This window comes from Pleurodeles waltl, chromosome 1_2 (assembly GCF_031143425.1).
Source record: "Pleurodeles waltl isolate 20211129_DDA chromosome 1_2, aPleWal1.hap1.20221129, whole genome shotgun sequence".
In the NCBI taxonomy this organism is placed as follows: Eukaryota; Metazoa; Chordata; class Amphibia; order Caudata; family Salamandridae; genus Pleurodeles; species Pleurodeles waltl.
Genome location: NC_090437.1, coordinates 974,514,853 through 974,533,138, shown reverse-complemented (window position 1 = coordinate 974,533,138; position 18,286 = coordinate 974,514,853). Strand labels below are relative to the sequence as shown.

The 18,286-nt window shown below is 43.3% G+C and overlaps 1 protein-coding gene across 6 annotated transcripts in view; it reads left to right on the top strand.

Annotated features, from left to right (window-relative positions):
* The window catches only part of FIP1L1 (factor interacting with PAPOLA and CPSF1), a 510,903-nt gene that overhangs the window by 208,088 nt on the left and 284,529 nt on the right, over positions 1 to 18,286 (top strand). For 3 of the 6 annotated variants that reach the window (XM_069201279.1, XM_069201303.1, XM_069201270.1), the window contains exon 8: positions 14,416 to 14,451. The exons of the other annotated variants lie outside the window; for them this stretch is intronic. In XM_069201279.1, coding sequence (XP_069057380.1) covers positions 14,416 to 14,451 — 36 coding nt within the window. The remainder of the gene's footprint in view (positions 1 to 14,415; positions 14,452 to 18,286) is intronic. 6 annotated transcript variants of the gene reach the window in all.

Sequence of the window (18,286 nt, the reverse complement as noted above, 5' to 3'; positions counted from 1 at the left end):
CTGACAGACGCTGCTACAATGAAGAAGACTCTTCTACAACTTTGTTTCCACGTCTCTTGCCAGCTTTGCAACATTTCCCCGGCAGTGCATCCTGAGAAGACTGCAACTCTTCAGTCTGCACAAGAAGGAGCGAAGGAGTGACGCCTGCAACCGCAGGCACCTACACCAGGCAACGATCGGCTGCAAGGATCCTCTCTCCTGCTGAGCTGCGTGGATCCTGCATCATGGGTGGTGGTCCGGAGTAGTCCTCTTGGTCCTCTACCAGCTGTCTAACTTTAGTGGAGGTAAGCCTTTGCCTCCCCACGCAGGACTGTACCCTCGTGGACTGCGTCCCTTGCAGCTGCCAAGGCTTGTTTACATCTCCTCCATGGGATCTTTAGGCGACATGTAGCTCCAGCTCCCTGCACTTCATCCTGCAAAGCACAGCCTCCTGTGTGGTTCTCCTGCAGCGTGGGACCCTCTTTTGTAGTGCTGCATGGGCCTCTTCTGCGACTCCTGTCTCCCTGTCCTGTGGGTGCTGCCTCTGCTCCTGTGAACTCTCTGTGATGCTAAGCGTCCCCTGTGACTCCCCCCCCCCCCCCCCCCCCCTGGTTGCAACCTCCTGGGCCTTGCTGATCCCCGGCAGCACCTCTTTTCCACTAACCACAAGTTTGCCTTTTCCAAGGCTTTTTGGTGGAATTTCTGCACCCACACCCATCTGCAATCTTCCTTCCAGCATGGGACATCTACATCCATCAGGAACTCTTCTCCGGCTCCAGGGCTGCAGTGCTGACCTATTCAGCACCGTCGACTAACTCCTGCAGCTGGGTGGGTAGTAGTCCCTACTCCTCCTGGACTACACTGTGACTCTTGGACTTGTCCCCTCTTTCCATGTCTTCTTTCTTCAGGAATCTAATGCTGGTTTTCTTGCAGTCTTCTCTTGGTGTCTTTTTTTTTCTTCTTCTTTTCCTCCTTTTGGGTGGTTTGGGTAAAGTGCTTACTCCTGCATTCCTGGTCGCTGGGGGATACTGTTACATCTGTGGTTTTCTAGTACTCCCAGCTCCCCTCTGCACATTTTACTTACCCAGGTGGGGTTACCCTATTCACATTCCCTTTTTTTTTTTTTTTTTTTTTTTTTTAAGTATATGGTTTGTGCTCGCTCCCCTGCACTGTTTTCTAACCTTTTCTATGCTGTTTTCTGATTACTAGTGTATATATTTAAGGTATTACTTACCTCCTAAGGGTGGGTTACCTTTTCTAGTATTTTGCGGTGATTTGTTCCAAAAATAAAGTACCTTTATTTTTGTAGAACGGAGTGTTTTCCTGTCGTGTGTAAGTGCTGTGTGACTACAGCCGATTTGCATGAGCTTTGCATGTCTCCTAGATAAGTCTTGGCTGCTCAGCCACAACTACCTCTAGAGAGCCTACACTTCACGGGGATACCTGGACCTGGTATAATGTGTATGTACCCACCACACACCAGGCCAGCTTCCTACTGGGACATTTTATATCCTTTTGTGCTGGAGATGTTGATCCTCAGGGCATGCCAGTCAGATGTCGTGCTGTGCGTTTTCTTTAGCTCAGAATGTTTTGGCACTTTTCATGGTTCCATTGCAGTTTTTAAGCCTTTCTTTAGCTACCAAGTCCCCGTTTGTGGTGAGATTTCTTAAGGGGTTGTTCCCGCCTTCACCATTAATTATGCTTTTGTGGGACCTTAACTTGGATCTTATGTTTCTGATGTGAAATCCATTTGAGTTCATAGGTAGCTGCCAGTTGCAGCTGTTGAAAAGCAGATTATTTCTTGACTATTTCTCCAGCTCAGCTTGTTAGTGAGTGAAAGACATTGTGTGCCCACCTCCAATTCATGACTTTCTTTCTAGACAAGCTGGTTTTGAGAATGAGGTCTCCATGTTCAAGGCATGTGAGCTGTAGATACACAGGCTTTGCATCCTTCTGCCATCTACTGTTTGGTCCGTGAGCTGTAGACACAGAGGCTTGGCACAGTTCTACCATCTAGTGTTTGGTCCGGATGTGTGCAAGTTGTTTTTCTTCAAAGAAGTCATTCGACTCGCGAGGTAGTGTCTTCTCCTCTTGATGAGAATGAGCATGGGCATCGACTCCATTGTTAGATTGTTTTCTTTCAGCTATCTGGTTTGGACGTGTGCCTTTCTCCCTTTCAACTCCATCATGGTTCTTCTTTCAGTTAGTGGAAAACCATTTCCTTTGCCGGTATTGTTTGTCACGTTTCCCTTCTGTGTATAGAGTTATATCCCCATCGCTTATTTGGTTGGTTCACTTCGACCACAAACCCTGCAGGGCATTGCCCTTCGGGGCCCTCCTTTGGACTTGATCACATTCCTCTGAAAATGCCTGGCTGATGATGGAACGGGTACCCTTCTGTTAGTGCCTGCATTGCCAAGTACCCAAGGACTGACCAACACTTGGTCTGTAACCTGCGTTTGTCACCAGAACAGAGTGAAGCAGATTGTGAAGCTTGTAGAATCCCTCCATTCATAGCAAACCCTTCATGACCATCGAGTGCATTGCCTCAAAATGTTGCAGAGCAAAATCTAGGATACTCCAGGCATAGTTGGTCATGAGCATGCCAAAGAAGTGTAAGGCCACCCTTAGCAGTTCTGGCTCCAATTTCAAGGTCCATTTGGAGATGGAGGACGTTACACCAACTCAAATATTTGTCAATACGGTACCCTTTTCACTACTTTGTGTTGATCCTTCCAAAATGTCCTTGGCCCCTCTAGAGAGAGACACACACACACACGACCCTCCTCCCCCCCAAATACATCATTGCCTTCTGGGCATTGTCTGCTTTGATCAATCAGTTCCAACACCTCACCTTCCAGCTCGACACGGAAACGCTAATCAAAGCCGAAGCCTTTGGCACCGAGCAATTCAATCCCAGAACACCACTTGGTGTCGAGCTGGCCATTGCTCGTGATGTTTCCCGTCTGTACGCTCAGCAGAGCTTCTTTGCCCTAACCGAAACCTGGGTCGGACCTGAAACCCGTGAAGAAGAGTTCCAAGTCCGTTTCTGACAGAACAGTTGAACCCATTCTCCAAAGACTCCAAGATCTCCTGGATGCTAAGCAAAAGCAAATCCACATCCAGCCTCATACCAGATGTATCCTTGCCAAAGCTTCGGCTCCATCCATTGCCTCCACCACCTAAAAGGAGGATAACTTTACGGTAGGCTCTGGACATACCAGTACCACCAAAACAACTGGAAAAAAGTGTACAAGGCACAGCCCTTTGCCTCTTAAGCCATCCACACCACCTACACTACCACCTTCACCACCAGTCTATAGAAGACCCATTAGACATTTCACCTCAAAGGTCTCCTCACTGTGATACTGATGGGTATTGTGGGGGCACACAACACCTTTGGAACACCACCAGAGGATGATCCCTGGGATGCTTATGGTGCTGACCGTCCATGTGACCTAGATCCGAGTATATATCCTGCCTGCCTCTCCCTTCCTAATGATTTAACAGAACGTTATAACTAGAGCTCTTTGATACCGTCTCCAGCACTCATAGGGCCACATACTATCTCCCTATGTGAAAGGGCATCCTCTGGCACACAGTGGACATATTTAAAGATCCTATTAGGGCTAGGGTCATAATCCAGAGTAGTTAAAAAAAATAAATATATATAAGCCCTCTCCATTTGATCCCATCTACATCATGGGCCAGTTACCACCAGACCCGCACGTCACTACCACTGCTCGCAAACATGCCAACTCACAAGTAAGTGGAGATACGCCGCCTCCTGATAAGGAGAGCAAGTGTGTTGATGCTGCGAGGAAAAGCCATTGGCGCATCAAAAACTCACAGGGAATTCTGGCGTGTTACGATCATGGCATCTAGGATGAAATGGAGGATCCCCTTCATTATCTCTCGGATGCACATGAAACGCTCAGACAAACTCGTGGCACAGGGCAAGCTGACATTGCCAGAAATGTACTCAGGCGCCATGCATGGCTATTGATCTCTAGTTTTAAACCAGAGGTTCAACAGAATGTACTTAATACGCACTTTGAGAAAGAAAATCTCTTTGGTCCCTAAGTAGATGGCACACTGGAAAAAAATCAAAAAAGAGATGGCGAAGGCAGTGGGTTCCCTTCCAAGGGGCTGCTTTCACTGTTCCACCGGTTATCGTGGAGGCTCAACGATGACCTCAGATGCCTCTACCTCCTACTAACGTCAGCAGGACCAACATGCTTCCTGCAGGAGGCACTACCGTACCTCCTATAGAGGCAACAATGCCAAAGGTAGAGGTATGGGTGCCTTCCCGCGTCAAGCAACAGTGACTTTTCTGTTGGCCTGACCATATAACACCTGTCTGGGTTTGGTTACAGGATGTTTTACCCTTATGGCAAACAATTACAAACATTAACATCGGACCAAGTGGTGCTAGCCATTATCAACCTGGCTTGTGTGTGGAGCTCACTACCCCACACAACATTCCACCCTGAACTTGCAGGCTTTCACTGGAGCATCAAACATTGCTCCAATAGGAAGTCAAAGCTCTTTTCAAAGGAGCTATATAACCTGTCCCTCTACAACACCAGAGCTCAGGGGTATACTCTCCATACTTCCTAATACCCAAAAAGGACAGATTGTTATGGCCAATCCTAGATCTCAGGCCCCTAAACGAGTACATCATGTCAGAGCACTTCCACATGGTCATCTTCCAAGATGTGATCCCACTTCTCCAATGGGGCGACTTAATAGACCTAAAGGGCGCCTACTTTCACATACCAGTACACCCAGCATATCGCAAATATCTCAGGCTTGTGGTGATGGCATTTAGTTCAGAGTTCTCCTTTTCGGCGTGACTACTGCACCCCTAGGTATTCACCAAGTGCCTAGTAATGGTAGCAGCCTATCTTAGCAGACAAAAAGCCATGTATTCCCATATCTAGACGATTGGATTATCAAAGCCAACACTGATCAACAGTGTTGGCTTTGATAACTCAGGTTATAATAGATCTGCTCCACCGCTTGGAATTCTCCATAAGCGTTAAGTCTCACCTGCACCCTCTACAGGTTCAGCCACATATAGGGGCAGTTCTAAATGCAAAAATATGATTAGCTTATCCCAATATTGCACGAGTCCAGAATTTTCAAAGAATACTAGCTCAGTTTCAGACATATCAACAACTTGCAGTGAGGATAGCCATGCATTTCTTAGAGATGATGGCCTCCTGCATTGCCAAAGTACCCTATGCCAGACTACACATGCATCCGATACAAGAATGTTTACCTTGACAGTAGTCTCAGTTACAGGGTAACTTAGAGGCTCTAGTGTTGCTAGACCGCCAAACTCCTCACTCTCTGCAGTGATGGAATACCAGCAACCTGTTAAAAGGGTGTCCTTTTCTTGACCCTGTTCCCCCACATCACCGTCACGACGATCAAATCACTCACAGAATGGGGTGCACACGTGCAGGATCTCACAGTACAGTGCCTCTTAGATGCCAAACACTGGGGTCTTCACATTAGCTACCTAGAGCTTCGAGCTGTTCCCTTACCATTGAAAGCATTCCTTTCTCACCTGATTGGCAAGGTTGTCCTAGTCCAGACTGACAATTTGACAGCCATATGCTGTCTACAAAATCAAGGGTTTGGGGGGAGGGACGACGACACACAGGTATCCAGTTATCTCAACTATTTCAGACCATTTGGAGATGCACTCTACATCTCAGAATACCTTCTGGGAACAGACATCAATGTAGCAGAATGCAGCAGCAAGTCCACAAGTGGGAACTCCATCCCCAAATCCTGCTCCCATGCTTCCACAGATGGCGATTCCCTCACATAGAACTGTTTGCAACCGCTGACCATGCCAAATTCAGAAACTTTGCATCCTGGTCTCACACCCACTATCCAAGTGAAACACACTATGGATGAGTTGGTCAGGGATATTTGCCTACACTTTTCGCCCTCTCCTTCCATTTCTGGTTCAGAAGCTCAGGCAAACATCTCACTAATACTAGTGGCTCCCAGTTGGGCCCATCAGCTGTGGTTCACAACATTACTGGACCTTTCTGTACTTCCCCATGAGAAGCTGCCCAACAGGATGGACCTTCTCACTCAGAACCATGGTGAAATCAGGCAGCCAGATCCCAAAACTCTCAATTTAGCGATGTCATTCCTTTGGTTACCTCACTCTATCACCTGAGTTTATGACCATTCTTAGAAGAAGCCTGTAAAACGACCACTCGAGCATGTTATGCAGGAAAATGGAAACGGTTTGTCTGTTATTGTCATTCAAAACATTGATCCTTTCAAAGCTGATGGACAAGACATTGTCTGTAACCTGCTTCATTTGCAAAATTCTGGGCTGACATTCACATCCATAAGCTTACATCTCGTTGCAATGACTGCCTTTCTACAGAATAAACTAATCTCTTTTTTCAAGATATCAATCATTAAAGCCTTCAGGGAGGAGCATAAGAGAGTTATTCCACCATGGGTTCCACCTGCACCCTCATGGAACCTTAACAGTTCTTACACAACTCAAGGGACATCCATTTGAGCCCCTGATACATGCCCCCTTTAGTACCTCTCTTGGAAATAGACATTTGTAATCGCTGTTACTTCACTTAGACGTGATAGTGAGCTTCAGGCTTTAACCTTGGCAGAACCTTCTTTTCCAGCACCACAGAGACAGGGTGGCTCTCCTCACTAACCCTAAATTCCTCCCTAACGCCGTCTCTCATTTTCATCTCAGTAAATCAGTTGAGTCACTGTTTTTTCCCCACAACCATGATCAGTTTTAGAGAAGGCTCTCCACACATTTGATATTAAAAGGGTCCTTATGGTCTACATTGATAGAACTAAAACTTTCAAAAAACTAAACAGATATTTGCTGCCCTCTTCCCCCAGGAAAGGAAAGCCTATACCCAAATCGGGTATAGCCACATGGATAGTTAAGTGCATTCTAACATGTTTAGAAAAGGCTACAATGACTCTACCTACAGGTCCTAGAGAATACTCTATAGTGGAAAAAAAAATGTATCCATGGCTTTCCTAGGAAACATTTCAATAGCAAAGCAGCTGCATGGTCTACATCATACACTTTTGTTGGATGTTCTAGCACATCCACAAGCTAACTGAGGTCAGGCGGTGCTACTCACACTTTTCCCAAACAGCTGCAACACCCACAGGTTAGCCACTGCTTTTGAGTAGGATTGCTATACAGTCTATGCAAAGCAAGTGTATCTACAGCCACACATGCCTCAAACAGAATGTTGCTTATCCTGTAAGCATCTGTTGGTAAAATGTAGTGCTGTAGATTCACATGCACCCACCTTCCTCCCCAGACACCTGTGGCTGTTGCAGTTTAACTTTCTAGTCCCATGTTGACATATCATTACTTACATTGTACTACACTCCTTTCTCACCTGCCTATGGGAAAGCAGTCTAACAGTGGATTTGATGCCCATGCGCATTATCACCAAGAGGAGTCACGCTACCTCGTGAGTCGAAAGACTTACAGCTTACACACACCTGGACGAAACACTAGATAGCAGGAGTATGGAGAGCATGTGAATCTACATCACTACATACTATCAACAGATGCTTACGGGGTAGCATATTTCTTTTCTTAAGGGTTGCATCAGCATTCTTTGTGAAGCACCCCGTGACCCTGCCTACATTTTATCCTCTACCTCATCCCACTGAGGAGGAAAGAGTCCTTCTGGATTGCCATAGTGTGATGAGCTACTTATAGACTGTTGGTGTTAAAAAAGAAACCAGGCTGCATTGTGGGATTTGAGCCATTCCTCTACCAGGCACTACTGATTTGGAAGTGCATAGGGATGGCCATTTTGCAAGATGTGTGCTTCAGGTTTCCTGGTTTGACTGTCTCTAGACTTACCACCTGGGAAAGACAGTTTTGAAAGGGTGAGGAAAATATACCAGAAGAAGTATTTCTTAGATGAACAAGTTACTTACTTTCTGTAACAGCCTATCTTGTGAATACTCTACCTGCAAATTTCTCACAGATCCTGCCCACCTCTCTGCTCTTATGTTAAAAAGGTTAAATGTGAAATTTATATTAGGCACACAACATAGCCATTTGTCACCACGTTAGTATCCTTTCTGACTCTTAGATCGTGGAAAAACAGAGGTCTCACTGATGCTAGGATGGCGCTTATATGACAGCAGTGAGTTCATGACTGGAGGAACGTGAATTTTTGATGGAGACGAGCACCACCCACTGGCACAGGAGAGCTGCTTTTATTTGTTTAGATCCAGTTTAAAACTTGGTGATATTCAAAATGTGAGGAATCTACAGGTAGAGTATCTACTAGTAAGATCTACTAGTAAGATCTACTAGTAAGATCCACTAGTAAGATCCACTAGTAAGATCCACTAGTAAGATCCACTAGTAAGATCCACTAGTAAGATCCACTAGTAAGAGTTACTGTGGGTAAGTAACTTGCCCTTTAGGGCTTCAGCAGCCCACTGTTCTGAAATAGCTTTCTTTTTAGAGGTTCCTGCTGTAGATATATTAAGGTGGTCAGAGCTCCTTAATCCCTGCTGAAAATACCCCATTGTCAAGTAGATATAATAGAGCATCCGTACCTTGCATTAAAATGGACTGCTACCCAGAGATAGTCAAGAGAAGGAAGCTGACTAAAATTAACAGTGCCACCATCCCTGCCCAGTCCTGTGACCTTGAACTAACGTTTGAGATGACCCTTGCTCGAGGAACTCAATTAAGCACCAGAAGAGCAAGTAAGGAATTTAAACCCTTAAGAATACTAAATATCCAATGTCTAAAAAGGAAGGTATAATATAAATACAGTGCTATCAAATCTACCCTGCTAGGACTTGTCACTACGGGGGTACAAATAACTGACATCACACAGTAGACCGCAAAAATCGTATCACAGATGATCTTGTTAAGATGCAAAGTATTGTCATCATGGGACACAAAGTGACCCCAGATTTTATCTGTTAAGTGCACCTGGCCATTGAGTCTTCATATAATGCGTTCATAGGACTCCATATATTTCAGTTCTTTAAACCACTTGGTGTGTGGCAGGGAAATATTATTGTTTCAGTGCCTAAGGATGCATATCTTTAAACTACCTTGGCATTCTCAGTCTTGACCTTTCCCAGTTGTTATTGATAGCAGGTTCATCTTAAGCATTGTACAGAATTGCCAGTGGGGCTGAGAGAGTTGCAGGACCAGTCCACTTTATTTCTTCACGGTGGACCATCCCTTTTGCTGGTAAATAGAGGGGTTTGGTCAAGACCACAAGATATGTTCATTGTCACCACCCTGTCATCCGTAGCCCCAGCAGTTTAACGTTGGCGCAAATTGGCTTTTATGAAGTCCTTGCAGGATCCAGTGCCAACTCTGTAGTGTCTTGAAGAAACTGAACTTAAGCTGCGATTCTCTCAACTCTGTATCATGCTTTATGGGTAATGTGGACAATTCAAATTCCCCTTAATGGGATTGTCTGGAAACAACTGTTTAGTAATTCCCCCATTTTTCAAGGTATGTAGGAGATTCATGCAGGTTTTCCAATGGCCTTTTCATTTTTTTTAGGGCAGTGTGAAAGTTGCAAATACTACCAATACGTGTTATCGGACAAATTAAATTCCTCCAGCAACTCAAGACTTCAGTGTCACAATAGGACATGTTCTCAAGACTGTGTTTTGATTACCAGTGTGATCATTGAAAGGGTTTGCCATGAGTGTACTGCTCAGCTTTGTTTCACAGCAGCGCCTTCAAGTGTAGAAAATCTTCAGTCTTAAATAACAATATGTGCTTGGTCTCTTATGCCTTGTCCGTCACATTAAGAATCCGATTTTCCGGGCTGGAGGACAAATGGTGCGTGCCATACAGTGCTGCGTGACCTGTTTGCCATTGTCTTTCATTCACAGCCCATTCCAGGTTTCTTATTCGGAGGTAAAGTGATAAGCCACCTGAGGAAACTGTAATAATTTACATTTTAAAAAGCCTGATGAGTCATCCTGACACAGTCACAGGCAGTCACAGCTGCATACTGGTTAGACATTCACAGGCATAGTTTGACACTGTCCCATATATAATTCTTATCTTCACGATCAATCCTTTGCAGCCTGGGATAAGACATATGCAGGGAAGCACTCGAAGAGCACTGTTGAACTGTGGTGCAGTTGTTTTGGTTATCTGGAACCTTCCCTATAGATAATATTGAAACATCTTCCTTTTTAGGATTTCACATCTCATTTTATAAATTAGAGGGACACAACCTGCCCATGACCACGGTGTCCATGTTCTAACTGACCAGGAAACTTAGATACTTCAGCTTACCAGGAACTGTTTCAAGAGTGGAAACCATGGCCATCCTTCTGGTGTTTATTATCACTGGATGAACCCTGTTCTATCCCAGATTATCCTGTGTACCAAGAAAGTTGCAAATTACGATTTGACCTTACAAGGAGCATTACAGCAACTAGTGAATCAGTCTGCTTTAAAAGCAGTGACAGGATGTCATCTGTGTACATCACTGTCCAGTAACCAGCCACCTAATCTATACCTTGGGTCTCTTTTGATTCATTTATTATAATTGCACAGAGTTGCAAAAAGAGCAGAGTAGACGGGGGCAGACTTGATGCATGCCTCAGTTGATCAGAACCTAAGCAGTCCTTTCTGGGTATATTTATTTCTCAATTTCATTAAACCTCTGCTCAAAGCCAACTTTCTTCAGGGTTCTGAAAAGATACCCCATTTGACCATAAATGCTTTATCAGAATCTAAGGAAAGGACAGTTTTATTCTCCATCATCCTTCCAAAAAGTGAGCAGGGTGTCCATGGATTATTTCTGGATCATCTTTGTTACAGATCTGACGTTATTACTGCAAATTAGCAAGGGAATCCCTTTTCTCAGTCAGAAGGCAAGCACCTTAGCCTCCATTTTAATATCCAAGTTAGTTACGGAAATGGGTCTGTAGCGCCTGCGCCAAAGTGGTTTCTTACTGGGGTTGGGAATATTAGAAAAGGTAGCTTTATTAAATTTCAGCCTCTGGGGTTTCACTCTGGTGCCTTCTTGAAAAACGTGCATAAATATGTGCAAGATAGTGTTTGTGTTCACCAGAGTTTGTTGATTTATTGGCTTCTCCAATTTTGAATTCAGGTATTTTGGTATCTAGCATGTCTGGCGAGATGTTTGACAGGGTTTATCTATGAAGCCATTCTCCTTTGAAGAGAAGTCTCTTTTGTTTGTGTCCTATAGGAGTAAAGGACAACACAAATTCTTTAGTAAGTCTGAGACAACATCCACTTGATTGTGTCCTGGATCTTAAGTATCACTATCATTGATTCTTGCCGTTTTAGTTGTTGTCCCATCTATCCTGGCTTCCTCCCCTTGCTCATAGATTTTTTTCCCTATTACAGGGGAGTGTATTTCAGCCTTAAATGTGAACAAGTAGTTAATGTCGTATTTCACCTGTGTCAAGTCCCTGATATAGTCCTCATATGGTGAATATAAGTATTAAGTGGTAAGTATCTTTACCCGCCTTTCAAAGCCACTTGTCATTGAGCCTTACATATAGGCTTTGTTGATGGGATTTCTGTATTTTAACAAATTCATCCTCTAGCCACTTCATTTAGGCATCAGCATGCCTAAATCATTCTTGCTGGCCACAGTTGCAGAGTCTCCTTTCTCCTTAGCCATTACACGTTCTCTGACTTTGGCAAGTGTGCCTAGATGGCTTTTTTGTAGGGGTACAACATGCAAAAAGTCAATATGACCCTTATTGGTTAGTGCTCTGTTTGTGGTGGTGTGGCCGACCAGCTTAGGCTTAACACAGGGGAGTGTTGGGCATTTGTTGTACACACAGATATCTGATAGAGACTCCTAGCTGCAGATTCTTTACTTCTGAATTCTCCCAAGGTGTCAGACTGGATCCAGAACATTTTCATGAGCGAGCACCCTTGTGCGCTGGTAGGTGGTGACGATTGGCTCTGCATCTTGTCATCAGCATTGTCTGCACTGAAAATTATGTTGTGGGTCCTATTTAGGTGCCACCCAAGCACACTGACATGACAAACACCCCCCCCCCCCCCGACTGTCCACACTAGAAGCACAGAGCCATGAAGAACACTGACTACTGGTGTGTCAAAGCCAAGACCCTGAAAGTGGAGTCCTAGCCCCTAGAAATCAGTTCAGAGTGAGGAGGATGAATGGGTCTGTCTGGTAGCACGGGACACCAATACTGCCATCAGTGCCAGCACCTGGACTTGTGTTCTATTGTTGATCAGCCGTTTCGCTCTCTGCTCCACAACCAGTCCCACCACATTATGCAGTCACCATCTTGCTTCGTATTGTGTCGGTAAATATTTGTGGACTAAACAAAAGCACAAAAAGGCGGAAGGTAGTGCATGAGTTAAGTTTAGTGGGTGGATATTTTTTGCTTACAGGTAACGCATAATAGGGAGCAAGGAGAAACCTACTTGAATCTTTAGGCTTTTCATTAATAGTGGCTATGACACAAGGTACTTGGACATGTGGAGTTGCGATTTTGGCATAGAGAAAGGTATGCTGCTTTAAACGCAGTCTTGCCGATAGATTTAGACGGTGGGGTTCTTTTACACTTTGTTTGGTGTATGGTTCAACTGTAGACAACCCAGCAATTTTTTGTTTCGACTGACTGGAATTGGCTCTGTGGCCAACTCTGAATATAATCTCTGGGGATTTTAAAATCGATGTGGCCCTGCATCTTTTTGATGAAGTGGATTAACTCTTTGTCTGGCCAGAAGCCAAAAGTATTTAAATCTTTGTTTCACTTGAGGAAGGGTCATGGACTAATTGTTTGTCATAAGGTCAATGCCCCAGACCCAGGTTATACTTACTTCTTTGCCCCCTATAAGAAATATGTTCAGCTTGACTATTTTCTGATTTCCCGTTGCTTTTTCCCTCGGCTCGAATGTTGAAAAAGTTCCTCGGATCATGTCTGATGATCCACGTGTTTTAGAGATTTGAGTGGAGGCTCAAGATAAGATGCAGTGTAACTGGTCATCTGACAGAGCTTTGCTCAAAGATTATATCTGCCATATGAATAATTGGATACCTGAATTTGTTAAATTTAACACAGAGAGCAGAGCGCCTCACTCTGAATGGTCTGGAATCCCCTAAGGCTGGTGTAAGCTGCGAGATGGTCAACTTTAGTCTGAATCGGGGGAAAAAATGACTAAATCAGCCCAGGTGTGGAAATTAATGAAATATCTACTTGTCCATGAGACAGGCTGCTTCATAAATCTACGTGTCCCTTTAGTGCCATGTAGTGTGGCAACCAATTGTGGCAATCTCATTATATTAGAGCTCTGATGTTAGCCTTTCTGATTATGCCAGGGCTAATGCTATAACAGGGCTTCAATACTGGCAATTTTCTTATCTTGCCACCTTTCTGCAGAGCTATATACTGCTGCTGGAGGTAGCAGTAAGCAAAAGCTCCAGGGTTGGAATGCCCTTTTGAGTCTGTGCAAACCTACTAACTTCCATATTTTAGGGTTTTCACCAGCTATTCTCAAATCTTTTTTCATGCTGAGAAAGGTGGAAAGTTATTCCTGACAAGGGCAGAAGTAAAACTTCTTCCAGGGTTGAAAAAAAAGAGGGTTAGAGGGAAAGTGAACTTGTAAACGCCAGTAGATTTTCGCATGAGCAAATCTACACGCACATATTTACTCTTGCTAAAATACAGATCACAAATATTTTCTAGGAGTATGTTTTTCTGGTCTACTTCTGTAAATTCTTATGAATTCATGAACTAGGGAAATCTGCACTAGTGCAATGGCATATACCATGAGTACACTTTTGTGACTTTATTTAATAATTGGGCCCCTAATTAGGTCTGGCATTAACCAAGATGGACCTTTTTGTTTTTATTGAAATTCTGTCTCTCTCTCTCTCTCTCTCTCTCTCTCTCTCTCTCTCTCTCTCTCTCTCTCTCTCTCTCTCTCTCTGCGAGTGATAGCAACCTGCTCTTTGACAAGGAGCATATCAGCACACACTGTAGTTTTGTTCAGTGCCGGGAATTACCATGGCAAAGTGTGCTACAGTGTGATGGTCCGGCAGCTAAACAAGACAAGGATGACAAAGCTATAAGCAGGCGTCAGGAGGGAGTCAAATTATGTGGCAGACTTGAGTAAATTATGCAGCAAGAAATAATGCTGCACATTTTGTAAAAGTATTACTTCATTAATTAATCTTTTTTAAAAGTGGTAACTCTCTCTAGGCTTTGGTTTCACCTCATTAGTACCAGTTCACGCCCAAATATAGCAATAAGCAATACACAAGTGACCAATCCAGCTTTACAAATAGCCTTCCACTGAGTGGCAACACATGTCTTTGCATTTTTACTAACCTTTGAACTGTTTGAGCTAGAAACAATTTTTTTTGTTAAAATTTGCAGATTAACCAGAAGATGATGGATTATCTGGCAAAGGAGGTAAATATAATTATGCGAAAATTGCCTCAGTCACAATCACATAACTCCAGTGGCCCTTGGCATAAGACTGACTACCAATGTCTGACCTTCTGGTTTTGCCATTGCTTGTTTATTTTTCATGTTTCCCATAATCTTGTTGAAACTGGTTACATTGATTTTTACCATTATGAATATTTTTTGGAATTTCTGCCATGTATCAACACATTTTACTAAATGTTGCTGCAAAGAAATGGTACCTAAAATTTCACAGTAAGTTTTCAATTTTTTTTTTTCCTAGTTGCATTTTTTTGTGAACATTTTATTTTGAAAGCAAACAATCACCAATATTGCTTTAAGGCTTCTGCAAATTTTTGCATCTAATCAGAGAGCATTCTGTAAGCATTATACGTAGCCTTATATTATAAAACATTTCAAACAAGTGTGTACACTTTTTTTTTTTTTTTTTAATGAAACCACTGTCAGCAGTGCAGTTCGAGTTTACAACATTTATTTACAACGCTCACACTAATAATAAAGGCTTTTCATTAATGAGCCATAAATACAAGTTTGAACAGCATTAAAATATGAACACAAGTATTACCTCATCTGCAGGCAATTCCCTTCCCTGCTTGATAATGTAAACTTGTAGCCAAAGGGTTTGTGCTGGAGGGGCTTGGCCATACTTGACCCAAGGACAAAATAAACAAGAAAACTTGTTGCCCTTGAAACCAAAGAATAGGTCATGGGAGTCAGGCTATAGGAGTTCCACACCCCTGATCAACAGATCATGGAATTTTATAATACGCTGGAGGAAGCTGAGGGTCAGTTAATTTTTGCAGCCGCAGAGGGTATTGATCAATTACATTTTGTTGAAAAAAGCAGCAGATAAGTTTCTTGCCTGGAGGTGCAAGTGCTGCGAGTATACTGAACGGATGCAGCACCTCTTGGGAGACTGCACTAGACGGAAAGTGTCTCAAGATGACATTGTAGAGTTGACAGGGGGGATCTTGTTAATGCTATTTTTACCTGGAGTCTTGTATTTTTTCAGGCTATTCCTCTTGAATTTGAGAGATTCTGGTTTAAGTTATTGGATGAGCCGCTCAAGAGATTTAATGAGGGCTTACTCCAAAACTAGAAGAACTCTTAAGTATCTGACACTCCCCGGGGATAGGCTGGGCCGGGCCGTCGCAAATTTTAAACTATTGTCCTGGTTGGCAGTGTTGCAATATGTGTTCTCTGGCGAGGGATGCAGTGATGATCGATGGATGGGTTACAAAGTGCCTCCTAATTACGAGTTACTGTTTGGGGAAGTATCCCAGGGTTGTTTTCTTAGGCAGATCAAACCCAGTTTTAAGAAGGTCCGGTTTAAGACTCTTCGGGCTGCTGATAAGATTTGGACAGCTCTGCAAAGGAAATTGGGGCTGAGGCTGTTAAATTACTATACCCCACTACAGAGAACCCCTATGCTTCCAGGCATTTTTGGTGATTATTGTGTACAGGACTGGGAACGTTTGGGGGTAAAGAGGTTAGGAGATTTTATGCGGGATGGAATTGTTTCTTTTGAGGATTTGCAAATGAATTTTGAAGTAGAAAGGGAGGGTCCCAAGGGGCCTTTCTAAAGTGCAACTGATGGATCGTTTAGAGAAGGGCACTGAATGTTAACATTAGTCAAATTTATGGCATTCTGAACTCTCTCCCTTGTGAAAGGATATGGAGTGTCAGTTGGATAAGTGGCAGAAGAAGCTAGGCTCCCCAGATTGTTCCTTCCTCGAGTCTCTTGAATTAGCCCCATCAGTGTTACGCTCAGCCGATCTGCAAGCTCAACATTATAAAAGGCTTTTGATTTATACTATACTCCGTAAAAAAATTGGCAAGTGGGGAGGCTCTGTAGGCTCTTGTTGTAAGAGTTGTCAACATCCAGAGGTGGATTTGATCTAGATTTTATTGCCTGTATGACTTAAAAGAGAGATCTCCGCGTTCTTCGATATTTCCTTAAAGATCGACATTACTTTAACTCCTCAAATAATACTCTTGGGAGTACACAATAAGGTTGTTCCCAGGCCCTGCAAGTTCTCCATCTTTGTTGCCGATTCAGTAATGTATTGCATCGGACTGGCTTGTCCTCCATTGTTTCAGCTGGGGTTAGTGTGATTAGCAGTGCCTTTTCAGTTATGCCAATTCGGTTATGCATTGCATCAGACTAGCTTGACTCTTGTCCCCCATTGTTTCAGCAGGGACTACTGTGGTTAGCAGTGTCTGGCTTGAAAAGGTCTCTATATACACGCAAAGCTAAGAAAGGGGGAGCAGGTCTGGGCACCGGTTTGGGCTGACTCTCAGCACGGTGTTTAGTGGGGAGAAAGGTAGCTATTAGTAGCCCTGGTGATGTTCCCCTATTTTCGGTCTTGATGTTTGTCCTTTCTCCTATTTATTTCCAGGGGACAACATATTGGCCAGGAGGTGGGTGCAGGAGTGTGGTATTAGGAGAAGCACTTTTAGCACTTTCTTTTGCTTTTCTTGCACTTTGCCCTCATGGGGTGGACCAGGATCTCGGACATCAGCACGGCCGGAATGCACTTTCCTGATACACACCTTGTCGACCTATATTAATATCTCATGATAGGAAGACGTGTTGCACTTTTATCTATTGCACTTTTATGGCTAACCTGTCACTTTTCAATAGGGCATTTTAATGGTGTGTAGGACACGGAAGGCACAATATGCACTTTATTGCTTGTCTGTGGGTGCTGTTTTTGTTCTTGCCTTCTGTTAGTGTTTGCTAACATCATGGATTTGAAAGATGTATGCTTATTTATCTGTAGTCGCTGTTTTGGGTCTGGCTACGCAATGTAGTCTGACCAGTTTTAATCTCTTCTTGGGTTTTATATTCAATAAAAATGAGAGGGTCTTATTCCCAAAAAAATTATGGTTAGTGCTCTAACAAAAACTAACATGGGGACAGATTTCTTGAGTTCTCAAATAGCAGCAAAGCACTTTTAAACTATTTGCTATTTTTGTATTTTTTACCCAGTTGATCACTTGATTATTTGTTACACTTGGGGGCAACAACGTGGCGTTGCGGCCAGAGCTGCGGACTTTGCAACTGGGGAACCAGGTTTGAATTTTGGCGTCAGCTCCCTATCCTGTGACTCTGGGCAAATCACATAATCTCCCCATGCCGCCTGAAACTTAAATAAATGTCCTTCTGTAATGTAATTGATGCTCATGTAAAGCACTCAGATAATCTCAGGTTAAGTCTGAACTATATAAAACTGCAATAATAAAGTGTTCTGCACCCTTCTGTTATTGGGCTATACTTGGGCTACATTTGGGTGATGTTTGGGCACATTTGGGCCCTTATTTCTCTGCTGGCCATCTTGAAGACTTTTTTGTTATGAAGCTCCCTAATTTCTTCATTTACTGCAGTATCCTCAGTAGAAAATGCTTTGTTTTCCCCTTCAATTCAATCAAGATGGCATTCTCAGATGAGCCACGCTTCTGGCTTAAATTCAGAATGTTAGCACTCTAATTGCTCCTTAGAGCACTGTTATAAAGCTGCTGATCACCAGGGAGTTAACTGGCAGCATGCTGCTGTTCAAAGGGCATATTTCAGTCTACATGTCAGAATATTTTAATGAAATAGAAGAGGAAGATATTTGAGAACTCACTTAGAACATGTCCTCATTTTTCTTTTTGATAGGACTAACCATAATTATTATGACCAAATGAACCCCCAAATTGTGTTCTTTTCTAAATTAAATGTTTTAAGTTTTCCCAGTTTGATTCAATCAAGAGGGCTTCAGGTGTGCCGCATTTTTGTCTTAAATAAGACTTAGCGCTCTAGTTGTTCTTTAGAACA